Below are 13,811 nucleotides of genomic sequence, written 5' to 3' on the forward strand. Positions count from 1 at the left end.
ATGTTGCCAATTGACATAATGAGTTGCAAATTGGTCCTCCAGCTGTTCCTTATCTGTACATTTAACTTTTCCGGCATCTTATTGCTACCTGTCCCAACTTTTTTGGAATGTGTAGCTCTCATGACATCCAAAATGAGCCAATATTTGGCATGACATTACAAAATGTCTCACTTTTAACATTCAATATGTTATCTATATTCTATTGTGAATTAAATATAAGTTTATGAGATTTGTAAATTATTCCATTCCTTTTTTACTCACAATTTGTACAGTGTCCCAACCTTTTTGGAATCAGATTTGTAGTTTTTTATTGAAATTTTAGCAGTTCAAGTCCAATGAATAGCTTGAAATGGTACAAAGGTAAGTGGTGAACTGCTTGAGGTTAAAAAAAAAAAAAGTAAGGTTACCCAAAACTGAAAAATAATGTACATTTCAGTATTTTACAAAAAGGCCTTTTTCAGGGAACAAGAAATTGGTTAACAACGTAAAGCTGTTCTGCAGCAATGGAGGTTGATTAAGCTTTGAAAGTTGGTGCTACCAATTCCCACAGGTGTTCACACTTGTCTGGATTACTTACAAACCCATCTGTCTGTTTGTATAAAAGTATTGTTGGAACACACTGTGGTATCGTACCCTCATGAGCATTATTTGAACAGTATTGTACTGCAGAAAGTAGTGTGTTGCCATAAAAATGGCGGGAAAAAGGCAATTAACAATGGAAGAGAGACAGACCATCATAACACTTAAAGAATGTTGGTCTTTCAAAAAAAAATAATTAAAAAAGAGCAAGAAAAAAAGAAAGTCAAGGTGTCAGTGAGTACACTATTCTTCACCATCAAAAGGCACTTAGAAACTGGGGAAACTCTGACAGGAAGAGTTCTGGCAAAAAAAAAAAAAAAAAAAAAAAATATATATATATATATATATATATATATATATATATATATATATATATATATATATATATATATATATATATGCAGTCCCAGCAGCCGGGACTGCAATTATATATATATATATATATATATATATATATATATATATATATATATATATATATATATATATATAATGTGTTACTACATATATACATATATACATACATACATACATATATACATACATACATATATACATACATACATATATATATATACATATATATATATATACATATATATATATATATATATATATATATATATATATATATATATATATATATATATATATATATATATATACACTGTGTGTGTGTCTCTACCTTCTGTCTGGTATATATATATATATATATATATATATATATACATATATATACACTGCGTGCATGCATCGTGTCTCTGAGTTAGTATTTTGCCTTGAGACGTTTCGACCTTTTGCCACATTTCAGGCCTCAAACATAAAGATATAAAACTGTAATTTTTTGTGAAGAATCAACAACAAGTGGGTCCCAATTATGAAGTGGAACAGAAATTCATTGGTTATTTCAAACTTTTTTAACAAATAAAAACTGAAAAAAGTGGGGTGCAAAATTATTCAGCCCCTTTACTTTCAGTGCAGCAAACTCTCTCCAGAAGTTCAGTGAGGGATCTCTGAATGATCCAATGTTGACCTAAATGACTAATGATGATAAATAGAATCCACCTGTGTGTAATCAAGTCTCCGTATAAATGCACCTGCTCTGTGATAGTCTCAGAGGTCTGTGTAAAGGCGAGAGCATCATGAAGAACAAGGAACACACCAGGCAGGTCCGAGATACTGTTGTGGAGAAGTTTAAAGCCGGTTGGATACAAAAAGATTTCCCAAGCTTTAAACATCCCAAGGAGCACTGTGCAAGCGATAATATTGAAATGGAAGGAGTGTGCAGACCACTGCAAATCTACGAAGACCCCGCCGTCCCTCTAAACTTTCAGCTCATACAATGAGAAGACTGATCAGAGATGCAGCCAAGAGGCCCATGATCACTCTGGATGAACTGCAGAGATCTACAGCTGAGGTGGGAGACTCTGTCCATAGGACAACAATCAGTCGTATACTGCACAAATCTGGCCTTTATGGAAGAGTGGCAAGAAGAAAGCCATTTCTTAAAGATATCCATAAAAAGTGTCGTTTAAAGTTTGCCACAAGCCACCTGGGAGACACACCAAACACGTGGAAGAAGGTGCTGTGGTCAGATGAAACCAAAATCGAACGTTTTGGCAACAATGCAAAACGTTATGTTTGGCGTAAAAGCAACACAGCTCATCACCCTGAACACACCATCCCCACTGTCAAACATGGTGGTGGCAGCATCGTGGTTTGGGCCTGCTTTTCTTCAGCAGGGACAGGGAAGATGGTTAAAATTGATGGGAAGATGGATGGAGCCAAATACAGGACCATTCTGGAAGAAAACCTGATGGAGTCTGCAAAAGACCTGAGACTGGGACGGAGATTTGTCTTCCAACAAGACAATGATCCAAAACATAAAGCAAAATCTACAATGGAATGGTTCACAAATAAACATATCCAGGTGTTAGAATGGCCAAGTCAAAGTCCAGACCTGAATCCAATCTAGAATCTGTGGAAAGAACTGAAAACTGCTGTTCACAAACGCTCTCCATCCAACCTCACTGAGCTCGAGCTGTTTTGCAAGGAGGAATGGGCAAAAATGTCAGTCTCTCGATGTGCAAAACTGATAGAGATATACCCCAAGCGACTTACAGCTGTAATCGCAGCAAAAGGTGGCGCTACAAAGTATTAACTTAAGGGGGCTGAATAATTTTGCACGCCCAATATTTCAGTTTTTATTTGTTTAAAAGGTTTGAAATATCCAATAAATTTCGTTCCACTTCATGATTGTGTCCCACTTGTTGTTGATTCTTCACAAAAAATTACAGTTTTATATCTTTATGTTTGAGGCCTGAATATATATATATATATATATATATATATATACTGCGTGCGTGCATGCATGTGTCTCTACCTTCTGTCTGTCGGTCTGCAGATCAGCAGCTGGGGTGAACAGAGCCAAGATGGCCGCCAGGAAACCCTGATCGATCTTCACCGCCATCTCCTGAACCAGAGCCATGAAGTACCTGAAGTACACACCAACATCAACATGAAGTACCTGAAGTACACACCAACATCAACATGAAGTACCTGAAGTACACACCAACATCAACATGAAGTACCTGAAGTACAACAACAGATTCTCCAGTTAAAATGGATCTTTGTTTGGGTGATATCTGATATCGATTAAATCCACAAACAAATCTTAATATCTGCCTTTTCACCATATAAGGGCAGCACGTGAATGCTGCATAAGAGGAAAACATCTCACAGGAAATGACTCAAATCAAGATCACTGAATCAAAATCAAGAATGACTGTCTTGATTTGAGTCATTTCCTGTAAGATGTGTTCCTGGTTGTGCATGTCCAAACGTTCCCTGTAGGTTTGTAATGGGTTATGACATGTCTCTTTGTCTTGAGGGACGCTGCTGACTGCACTCATTATTTCGGGTAGATAAGTGTTGACCTGATTTCTAAATGTCTGCTGCTTTATATTGTTTCACCTCCTTCCTGAAGAAGGCTGGACACAGAAAGGGGTCGAGGAGATGGTTTCATCCCTCCTGGTGTCCTCGGGTCAGAGCTGACACAGTTTCAAAAAGTTTCTGTATCAGGAATTTGGGTTTTCTTTCAACCAAATTGTCAAAAATAAATAACGTGGATGGTTCCGTACAACGTCCTCACAGGTCAAATAAATGATCAGTTCACTACTTTCATTGAATTTGGGGTTTTTATTCAATTTCATAGCATTTGGGGGGAAAAAATTATAAAAGAACGTTGAAAAAGTGACAAAAAATGTCAAAAAGCGCAGAAAAAAATCAACAAAAGATTTTGAAAAAAAGTGACTAAAACATCGAGAAAAGTGACGAAAGTGTCGAAAAAGACGACCAAAATGTTGAAAAAAGTTAGTATTTTAAATTTTGACCCAGAAAAACAGAAAATTTCCCGTTCTACGGGGAGACAATGTGAGGGTTAACCTGACTCTTTCAGTAAGAATGGGGCAGATTTAATAAATAGATTTAATAAAGGCATCTGCCCTTTGTCTAAAGACCAGAGCCTTGGCTTTGTTGTCCTGGGGATCTACCAGAGAACAGGGTCTGACGAGTCCCCAGGAACTCTGCAGCTCTTAGTTCATTTGTTGCTGGGAACTCACTTGAACTGCATGACGCTGCTGTGGCGGTTGAAGCGGGTTATGACAGACACGTCGATGAACGGCTTCGGCTCTGTGGAGACACACAAAGTTACACACAAACATCTCCCAGAACTTCTCCTAAACACAGCTTTATCAAACACAGCTCAGAGTTAGAATCAAACATCTCCCAGAACTTCTCCTAAACACAGCTTTATCAAACACAGCTCAGAGTTAGAATCAAACATCTCCCAGAACTACTCCTAAACACAGCTTTATCAAACACAGCTCAGAGTTACACACAAACATCTCCTAGAACTACTCCTAAACACAGCTTTATCAAACACAGCTCAGAGTTACACACAAACATCTCCTAGAACTTCTCCTAAACACAGCTTTATAAAACACAGCTCAGAGTTAGAATCAAACATCTCCCAGAACTTCTCCTAAACACAGCTTTATCAAACACAGCTCAGAGTTACACACAAACATCTCCTAGAACTTCTCCTAAACACAGCTTTATCAAACACAGCTCAGAGTTACACACAAACATCTCCTAGAACTTCTCCTAAACACAACTTTATCAAACACAGCTCAGAGTTAGAATCAAACATCTCCTAGAACTTCTCCTAAACACAGCTTTATCAAACATAGCTCAGTTACACGCTAACATCTCCCAGAACTACTCCTAAACACAGCTTTATCAAACACAGCTCAGAGTTAGAATCAAACATCTCCTAGAACTACTCCTAAACACAGCTTTATAAAACACAGCTCAGAGTTACACACAAACATCTCCTAGAACTACTCCTAAACACAGCTTTATAAAACACAGCTCAGAGTTACACACAAACATCTCCCAGAACTTCTCCTAAACACAGCTTTATAAAACACAGCTCAGAGTTACACACAAACATCTCCCAGAACTTCTCCTAAACACAGCTTTATAAAACACAGCTCAGAGTTACACACAAACATCTCCCAGAACTTCTCCTAAACACAGCTTTATCAAACACAGCTCAGAGTTACACACAAACATCTCCTAGAACTTCTCCTAAACACAGCTTTATAAAACACAGCTCAGAGTTACACACAAACATCTCCTAGAACTACTCCTAAACACAGCTTTATCCAACACAGCTCAGAGTTAGAATCAAACATCTCCCAGAACTTCTCCTAAACACAGCTTTATCAAACACAGCTCAGAGTTACACACAAACATCTCCTAGAACTACTCCTAAACACAGCTTTATCCAACACAGCTCAGAGTTACACACAAACATCTCCTAGAACTACTCCTAAACACAGCTTTATCAAACACAGCTCAGAGTTAGAATCAAACATCTCCTAGAATACACAGCTTTATCAAACACAGCTCAGAGTTACACACAAACATCTCCTAGAACTACTCCTAAACACAGCTTTATCAAACACAGCTCAGAGTTACACAAAACATCTCCTAGAACTACTCCTAAACACAGCTTTATCAAACACAGCTCAGAGTTACACACAAACATCTCCTAGAACTTCTCCTAAACACAGCTTTATCAAACACAGCTCAGAGTTAGAATCAAACATCTCCAGAACTTCTCCTAAAACTACAAGCTTTATCAAACACAGCTCAGAGTTACAATCAAACATTTTTTTTTTTTTTCTTTTCAATAGGCTCCGACAGCTTCGATGTCCCACGGACCGCTACAGGAAATCATTCCTACTACAGGAAATCAAACTATTTAACCCTTCATCATTGGGTGTTAGATAAGACTCATGGACGTCACATCTGCACTAAGGGCAACTTGAACAATAGGTTTATCTACAGCTTTATGATTACTAGTTAAACAGTGGTACATTTAGTTTTCCCAACTTATTATATTTGTTCTTGTATTCTATCCTATTATTATTTCATGTATATTGTATGTATGTATATTGTATCTTATTATTTCATGTATATTATATGTATGTATATTGTATCTTATTGTTTCATATATATTGTATGTATGTATATTGTATCTTATTATTTCATGTATATTGTATCCTAGTGTTTTATGTATATTCTGTGCTGTGACTGATATTTTGCTGCTGTAACACTGTAATTTTCCATTTTTGAGATCAATAAATATCTATCTCTCCATCTATCCATCTCTCTATCTTTATTGTCTGTCCCTAACAACAGTGAAACCTGACGGTGCTGCAACAGTGTGAAGGATCCACATCAGATCCTTTATTAAGCAGGTTCAATCCTTTTGTTGTGCCATCTGCCGGGAGCATCTCAGAAGCCCAGCGTCTTGCCTGCCCGACTCAGATTTGTGCACAGAGTGAAATGGTTTCTTCCATTTAGTCCAATTATGAAGGACACAGATGACAGATTAGAGTCTGTGTTTTAGTCATGTGATCAGGAGTCTACTTAGGGAGTTCATTTTTAAACTGACTGGAGTCACAAGCATTGGGTTGAGTGGCGGGAACTGTTTCCGGCGAAGACGCGCCTGGTGGTATCTCAAGGTTACAGTTAATCTACCGAAGACGAAGATGATGGTAAATCAGTGATGAAGAGGAGCGTTTAGCTCCTACTGGTAAAAACAGAGAAGCTCTTTAAGGTTAGCTGAGCAGGTGAATTTGGTTTGTGAATAAAACCGAGAAGAGAAGGAGTGTCTCCAGGTGAGAGAGATGATCTACCTGAGTAGAGTAGAGAGAGGTGAGAGGGTGAGAGAGTGAGTGAGAGAGTGAGAGGGTGAGAGGGTGAGAGGATGAGAAGATGAGAGGGTGAGAGGGTGAGAGTATTAGATCAGAAAGAGGATCTACCTGAGTCCAGAGCGATGGATTTGGGAGGAGGAACAGGATGGAAAACGATCGGGAAGATCGCTCCAGGCAGCTGGTTATCCACCTGGTAGACACAAAGACACTCTGTTAGGGATGTTTGTGTGTGTGTGTGTGTGTGTGTGTGTGTGTGTGTGTGTGTGTGTGTGTGTGTGTGTGTGTGTGCGGTATCGTCGCGTGGTGTGTGTGTGTGTGTGTGTGTACCTGCAGCCAGTGCAGCTGGGCCCGCACGCAGCGCTGGTGCGCCGACTGTTTGAACTCCACCTGGATCCCAGACAGGAAGTTCCTCCTCACCGGACAGGAAAAGGGCTGACGCATCATCATGATGGCGCCGCTCAGGTTCACCTGACAACCGATGACATCACAACTCTCACTCAAATCACGGGAAAACCGATGACATCACAACTCTCACTCAAATCACGGGAAAAATGACTCAAACCTAAACATCTGGTCAGTTATCAAAAAATCTGCGTGCTCCGTCACCCCGGGTGAGTCTGTTTGGATGCTTGTTTGTTGATGTAAAGGTGTGTGTGTGTGTGTGTGTGTGTGTGTGTGTGTGTGTCTCTGTATGTGTGTGTGTGTGTGTGTCTCTGTGTGTTTGTGTGTGTGTCTGTGTGTGTGTCTCAATGTCTGTGTGTGTCTCAATGTCTGTGTGTGTCTCTGTGTTTGTCTGTGTGTGTGTCTCTGTGTCTGTGTCTGTGTGTGTGTCTCTGTTTCTGTGTATGTGTGTGTGTGTGTGTCTGTGTGTGTCTGTGTGTGTGTCTGTTTCTGTGTATGTGTGTGTGTGTGTGTGTGTGTGTGTGTGTGTGTGTGTGTGTGTGTGTCTGTGTCTCTGTTTCTGTGTTTGTCTGTGTGTGTGTCTCTGTGTCTGTGTGTGTGTGTGTGTGTGTGTGTGTGTGTGTGTGTGTGTGTGTGTGTGTGTGTGTGTGTGTGTCTCTGTTTCTGTGTATGTGTGTGTGTGTGTCTGTGTGTGTAGACCTCTGACCTCCAGACTGGTCTCCAGTCTGACCCAGCCTCCCTCACTCTCCCCTCTCTGCTGACTCTGGTAGGTTTTCTCCAGCAGGTTGATGTTCTTCTGACTGAATGGCTTCCAGCGGTTCTTTGGCTTCATTTCCCAAACTACCCCTGAACTGTGACACACACACACACACACACACACACACACACACACACACACACACACACACAGTCAAAGCAGTCAAATACATATATTCACTTACGAAGTTACACAGTTAGTGATGTTAGTGTGGTAGAAGCGTGAACTGATGCTTTAACCGCCGTGTTTATTAACGGGAACTGATGTGGGCTTCATGAAAATATGTTTACCTGCTGACATGTTTACCTGCTGACATGTTTACCTGGGGGGTGTTTACCGGTGGGGGTATGTTTACCTGCTGACATGTTTACCTGGGGGGTATGTTTACCTGCTGACATGTTTACCTGGGATGTGTTTACCTGGGATGTGTTTACCTGCTGACATGTTTACCTGGGGATGTGTTTACCTGCTGACATGTTTACCTGGGGGGTATGTTTACCTGCTGACATGTTTACCTGTGATGTGTTTACCTGGGGTGTGTTTACCTGCTGACATGTTTACCTGGGGGGTGTGTTTACCTGGGGTGTGTTTACCTGCTGACATGTTTACCTGGGGGGTGTGTTTACCTGCTGACATGTTTACCTGGGGTGTGTTTACCTGCTGACATGTTTACCTGGGGGTGTGTTTACCTGGGGTGTGTTTACCTGCTGACATGTTTACCTGGGGGTGTGTTTACCTGGGGTGTGTTTACCTGCTGACATGTTTACCTGGGGTGTGTTTACCTGCTGACATGTTTACCTGGGGGGTGTGTTTACCTGCTGACATGTTTACCTGGGGTGTGTTTTACCTGGGGTGTGTTTACCTGCTGACATGTTTACCTGGGGTGTGTTTACCTGCTGACATGTTTACCTGGGGGTGTGTTTCTTTAGTAGTGTGTTTACCTGCTGACATGTTTACCTGGGGGGTGTGTTTACCTGCTGACATGTTTACCTGGGGGGTGTGTTTACCTGCTGACATGTTTACCTGGGGTGTGTTTACCTGCTGACATGTTTACCTGGGGGTGTGTTTACCTGGGGTGTGTTTACCTGCTGACATGTTTACCTGGGGTGTGTTTACCTGCTGACATGTTTACCTGGGGGTGTGTTTACCTGGGGTGTGTTTACCTGCTGATATGTTTACCTGGGGATGCCGATGTAAGCGATCTCCTGACGGTTGGCGTTGTTGACCAGGGACAGTCCCAGGTGTTGCAGAGACACCTTGACTTCCTGTTGAAACTGTTCCAGCTCCTCCGCCTGCCGAGCCTTTGTCACCACAGCAACGTCCTCCGTGAACAGCAACACCCGCTGGCGTCCGTCCAGGAAGGACACCCAGTGCACCTGGGACAGGCTGTCGTAAGAGAACTGACCCACCTCGTCCTGAAGACAAAGACACAGAGAGACGGTCAGGGGACGGACTGATCCACTAGGGTTAAAAACAACAGGGGACGGACTGATCCATTAGAGTTAAAAACAACAGGGGACGGACTGATCCATTAGAGTTGGGGTTAAAAACAACCAGACACAGACGGTCAGGGGACGGACTGATCCATTAGGGTTAAAAACAACAGGGGACGGACTGATCCATTAGAGTTAGGGTTAAAAACAACCAGACACAGACGCTCAGGGGACGGACCGATCCATTAGGGTTAGGGTTAAGGGGACATCGTCAGAGGACGATTGGACGTTCGGCTGTTTCTTAGTAGACTAAGATTTCTTTAGTCCATGAGTCATTTTTTATGATTTTTTCATGCTGAATGATTTATTAAAGAAACGTGTGAGCACACGTTGGTTGAGGACAGCCCTAAATCGCAGTAAGAAATGCAGGTACAGAGGAAACAACATACAGTCACGTTGTCAGGCTTTGTTTCTCGAGTCACGGTAGTTTTGAGCAGCAGTTTTTGTTTGATGGATGGTTTTTATTAACAGATAAAGTTAAGCCCGTAGTGTCGGACCTTCAGCAGGTCCAGCTCTCCAGAATGTTCTATGCAGCTCCAGCTGAGCGTCCGGACGCCGGCCGGGTCGTCCCACGCAAACCGCCGGGCCTCGGCGGGTTTCAGCTGGTGATCCATCGCCGAGCCACTGATAGAGTCAGACAGAGAGACAGACAGACAGACAGAGAGGGGGTTAGGTTTCCATTTAACTGTCCAGAGAGGAGGAGAGCTAAAACATAATAACTAAACATTATATAATGTTCTGCCCTGACCCGGCCCAGATCCACCCCGACTCCTCTCAGTCCATGGAGCCCAACCTGAGGTGCACTCCAAGATGTGTGTGTGTGTGTGTGTGTGTGTGTGTGTGTGTGTGTGTCATTACATTATTACATTACATGTCATTTAGCTGACACTTTTATCCAAAGCGACTTAAAAATTGCAATATATCTCAGAGGAACCAGGGGTTACGTGTTTTGCTCAGGGATACATTGGTTGATGTATTGCAGTAGGAATCGAACCCAGAGCTCCCACACCAAAGGCATGTGTCATATCCAGTGCACCATCACCACCCAACCACCCACATTTTGTTGTGTGTCTCTGACCTCTGTCTGTAGCGGATAGTGACCCAGGGCGTGTGGTTGACAAGCAGGGCCGGAGCTGCTCCTTCGTAGTAATCAGTGAAGCTGATGATGGTCGAGAGATCAGAGATGTTAACCTCCACGATGATCCCCCCGCACTGAAAATACACACACACACACACACACATGAACTACAAACACACACATGAACTACACACTCAGAGTAAACTCAGCTGTGATGTGATTGGTCCGTTAGAGACTCTGACCATGTCGAGGCTCAACAGCGTGCCGTTGTCCTGCCGGTTAAAGAAGAAGGTCTTGGAGGAGGATTCAGATCCGACCACACGTACACACAATTTCCCAGAACTGTTGTCCGGCCAGAGAGGGAGGCACTGCAACACAACAAAAACACAATAACAACACAACAACAACACAGTAACAACAACACACTAACAACACAACAACAACAACTATTTATACCATGGTCTTTGTGAATACTCTGATTGGCTGCAGGATGTCTATTAAAAAGTGATTATTAAATATGTGATATATTTACTGTAATAGATCCAAAAATGACCCAAATGTGTCATCAGATATTAAGGAAACATGCCAAGTTGAAATACTATCTTTTTTGACAACAATGCTAAAGTCAGTATTTCCTTCTTTTGAAATTTCCGTTCCGTGTCTGAATGTCTGTTTGTGTTTTGGCCTGTGTGTGTGTGTGTGTGTGTGTGTGTGTACAGCTGTAACGTTAGTACAGCCATGAAAGCAGCAAACAAACTAACATGATCAACGGAGATAGATTCTACCCGACCTAAAAAACTGTCATGTTGCTAACAGTTGTGTGACCAGAGATGTTACAATCCCCTGGTAAATATTGGAGATGTATTTGAAAGATGGAGACAGCTTAGAGCCCAAAAGGACGCCGAGTTGGTTAATTTCCTCCTGAACAGGAAGCTAAGCATTAGCTTCAGGCTAATTTATCACGCCTACAAGGGACGGGCATTTTATGTAATTTCAACATTTGTGTACTCACATTGAATTATATAGCTAGAGTACCCGAGTTGGTTACTCACAAAAACAATTGAGACACAGCCAGTAAAGTGATCCTGACTGGTCCTGGCTAACCCCAGCATGCTAACCCTGCTAACTGCTAACGTTACCGGAGGACCAGGCAAGGTGCGTTATCTTAAGCCAAGAGAGGGGGGCTGTAGATCGTGAAGAGAGGACTGTGAGTTTACAGTGTGTATAGTCAAGTCAAGTCAAGTCATTTTATTTGTATAGCACATTTAAACGAACAACTGTTGACCCAAAGTGCTTTACAGGTAGAACAGGGAAGGCAGAGACAATATGCCTTAAAAATACATAATCGTATGTGCGAGGTACCATGAATATAAATATATAATGTAACATAGAATAAAACAACAAAGGAACAATGTTTGAGGCACAAAAAAAATAAAAAATAAAAAATAAAATTCAGGAATCAAGGAGATTTAAAAGCAAGAGAATAAAAATGTGTCTTCAGATTTGATTTAAAACTAGCAATTGTATTACAAGATTTGATCTGGGGTGGGAGGGAATTCCAGAGTTTGGGGGTTACTACAGAGAAGGCTCGGTCCCCTTTGGTTTTTAGGCGTGTCCGGGGGATGACGAGGAGTTGTTGGGTTGTGGACCTGAGTGCCCTGGTAGCAGAGTAAAGCGATTGTTGCTGTAATTCTAAGCCAATGAAGTGTGTTCAGTCGGGTGGAGAGGACGACAACGTAGTACTATTTTAGCGGTTCCTACTGTAATTTTAAGCTGATGAAATGTGCCTGTCCGTTGGGTGGAGAGGATGGCGAGGTTGTTGCGTTTTTAGCGGTTCCTACCGTAATTCTAAGCCGAAGAAGTGCCTGCATGAGCACGGGCTTCTATGACTGTCAATACAGCCAGCATCTAACGTAAGCTACTCCGCTGTGCTGTGAAGTAATGTCTGACTATGTGAGACAAGCGTCTAGTAACATTGTTGTGGATGCTCCTTCAGCGTGCTTTGGAGGAGAGTCTGGCAAAGCGAGACTATGGATGCTGCAGTCTCAGCCTGGCAACCTCCGTGAACTTCGAGTCTGAGGAGAAGGGGGCGGGGGAGAATACACTCCCCAGTATTTTGAATTTGTACTGCAGTAATTAAACACTAGCTGGACAACACATTAACTGAAATTATGAGCCCGAGCACGATTTCAACCCAACACTTTTTTAATACGTGGGCCGTTATAACTGACATTGTCAACTACAATTCAGAGTTGTTTAAACTACAGAAATCTGTTTAAAATTATCTTAATGAATAATGCAACAAGAGTGAAGCACGTAAACTGCGGTTTGTTTATTTAGATAGGAACAGATCGCAAATGGATCTGAATGAAGAAACATAAAAATAAAATAAAAAATTAACGTATTTCTCTGTGAGGGCTTGCCTCGCCCTCATGTTCGGAGAAGTAACAAAAGAGGACGTTGAAGGCTAACTATCATCTGTTCTGCCATGGCGAGCCTGCTTCATGTGTCTGTTCATCGTCCAAGTCCCCGTTTTATTTGCTGTCATAGGCGAGCAGCGTGCCGCACTTAATGCACTCAACAAAGCCGACACATATGTTGTCACTGCCCACGACTTTAAAATGGTTCCATACCTCCGACTTTACTCCAGACTTGCTCAAAGGTAATTCTCCTGTTTTTCTTTTTTTCTTTACAACCTCAAGCTCCATGTTGCACTTAAGCTACACCATACAGCCCAGCAGGCCCGGTGTGATGCTCCACCATACAGCCCAGCAGGCCCGGTGTGATGCTCCACCATACAGCCCAGCAGGCCCGGTGTGATGCTCCACCATACAGCCCAGCAGGCCCGGTGTGATGCTCCACCATACAGCCAAGCAGGCCTGGTGTGATGTTACACCATACAGCCCAGCAGGCCCGGTGTGATGCTCCACCATACAGCCAAGCAGGCCCGGTGTGATGTTACACCATACAGCCCAGCAGGCCCGGTGTGATGCTCCACCATACAGCCCAGCAGGCCCGGTGTGATGCTCCACCATACAGCCCAGCAGGCCTGGTGTGATGCTCCACCATACAGCCCAGCAGGCCCGGTGTGATGCTCCACCATACAGCCCAGCAGGCCCGGTGTGATGCTCCACCATACAGCCCAGCAGGCCCGGTGTGATGTTACACCATACAGCCCAGCAGGCCCGGTGTGATGCTCCACCATACAGCCAAGC

At 42.6% G+C, this 13,811-nt stretch overlaps 1 protein-coding gene across 1 annotated transcript in view; it reads right to left on the minus strand.

Annotated features, from left to right (window-relative positions):
* The window catches only part of vps13c (vacuolar protein sorting 13 homolog C), a 117,321-nt gene that overhangs the window by 24,815 nt on the left and 78,695 nt on the right, over nucleotides 1-13,811 (minus strand). The window contains exons 63-71 of the mRNA XM_039796185.1: nucleotides 10,839-10,964; nucleotides 10,597-10,730; nucleotides 10,016-10,142; nucleotides 9,205-9,440; nucleotides 7,975-8,119; nucleotides 7,194-7,334; nucleotides 6,975-7,056; nucleotides 4,200-4,269; nucleotides 2,963-3,074 (exon numbers count right to left, since the gene is read on the minus strand). Coding sequence (XP_039652119.1) covers nucleotides 2,963-3,074; nucleotides 4,200-4,269; nucleotides 6,975-7,056; nucleotides 7,194-7,334; nucleotides 7,975-8,119; nucleotides 9,205-9,440; nucleotides 10,016-10,142; nucleotides 10,597-10,730; nucleotides 10,839-10,964 — 1,173 coding nt within the window. The remainder of the gene's footprint in view (nucleotides 1-2,962; nucleotides 3,075-4,199; nucleotides 4,270-6,974; nucleotides 7,057-7,193; nucleotides 7,335-7,974; nucleotides 8,120-9,204; nucleotides 9,441-10,015; nucleotides 10,143-10,596; nucleotides 10,731-10,838; nucleotides 10,965-13,811) is intronic.

This window comes from Perca fluviatilis, chromosome 3 (assembly GCF_010015445.1).
Source record: "Perca fluviatilis chromosome 3, GENO_Pfluv_1.0, whole genome shotgun sequence".
Taxonomy (NCBI): Eukaryota; Metazoa; Chordata; class Actinopteri; order Perciformes; family Percidae; genus Perca; species Perca fluviatilis.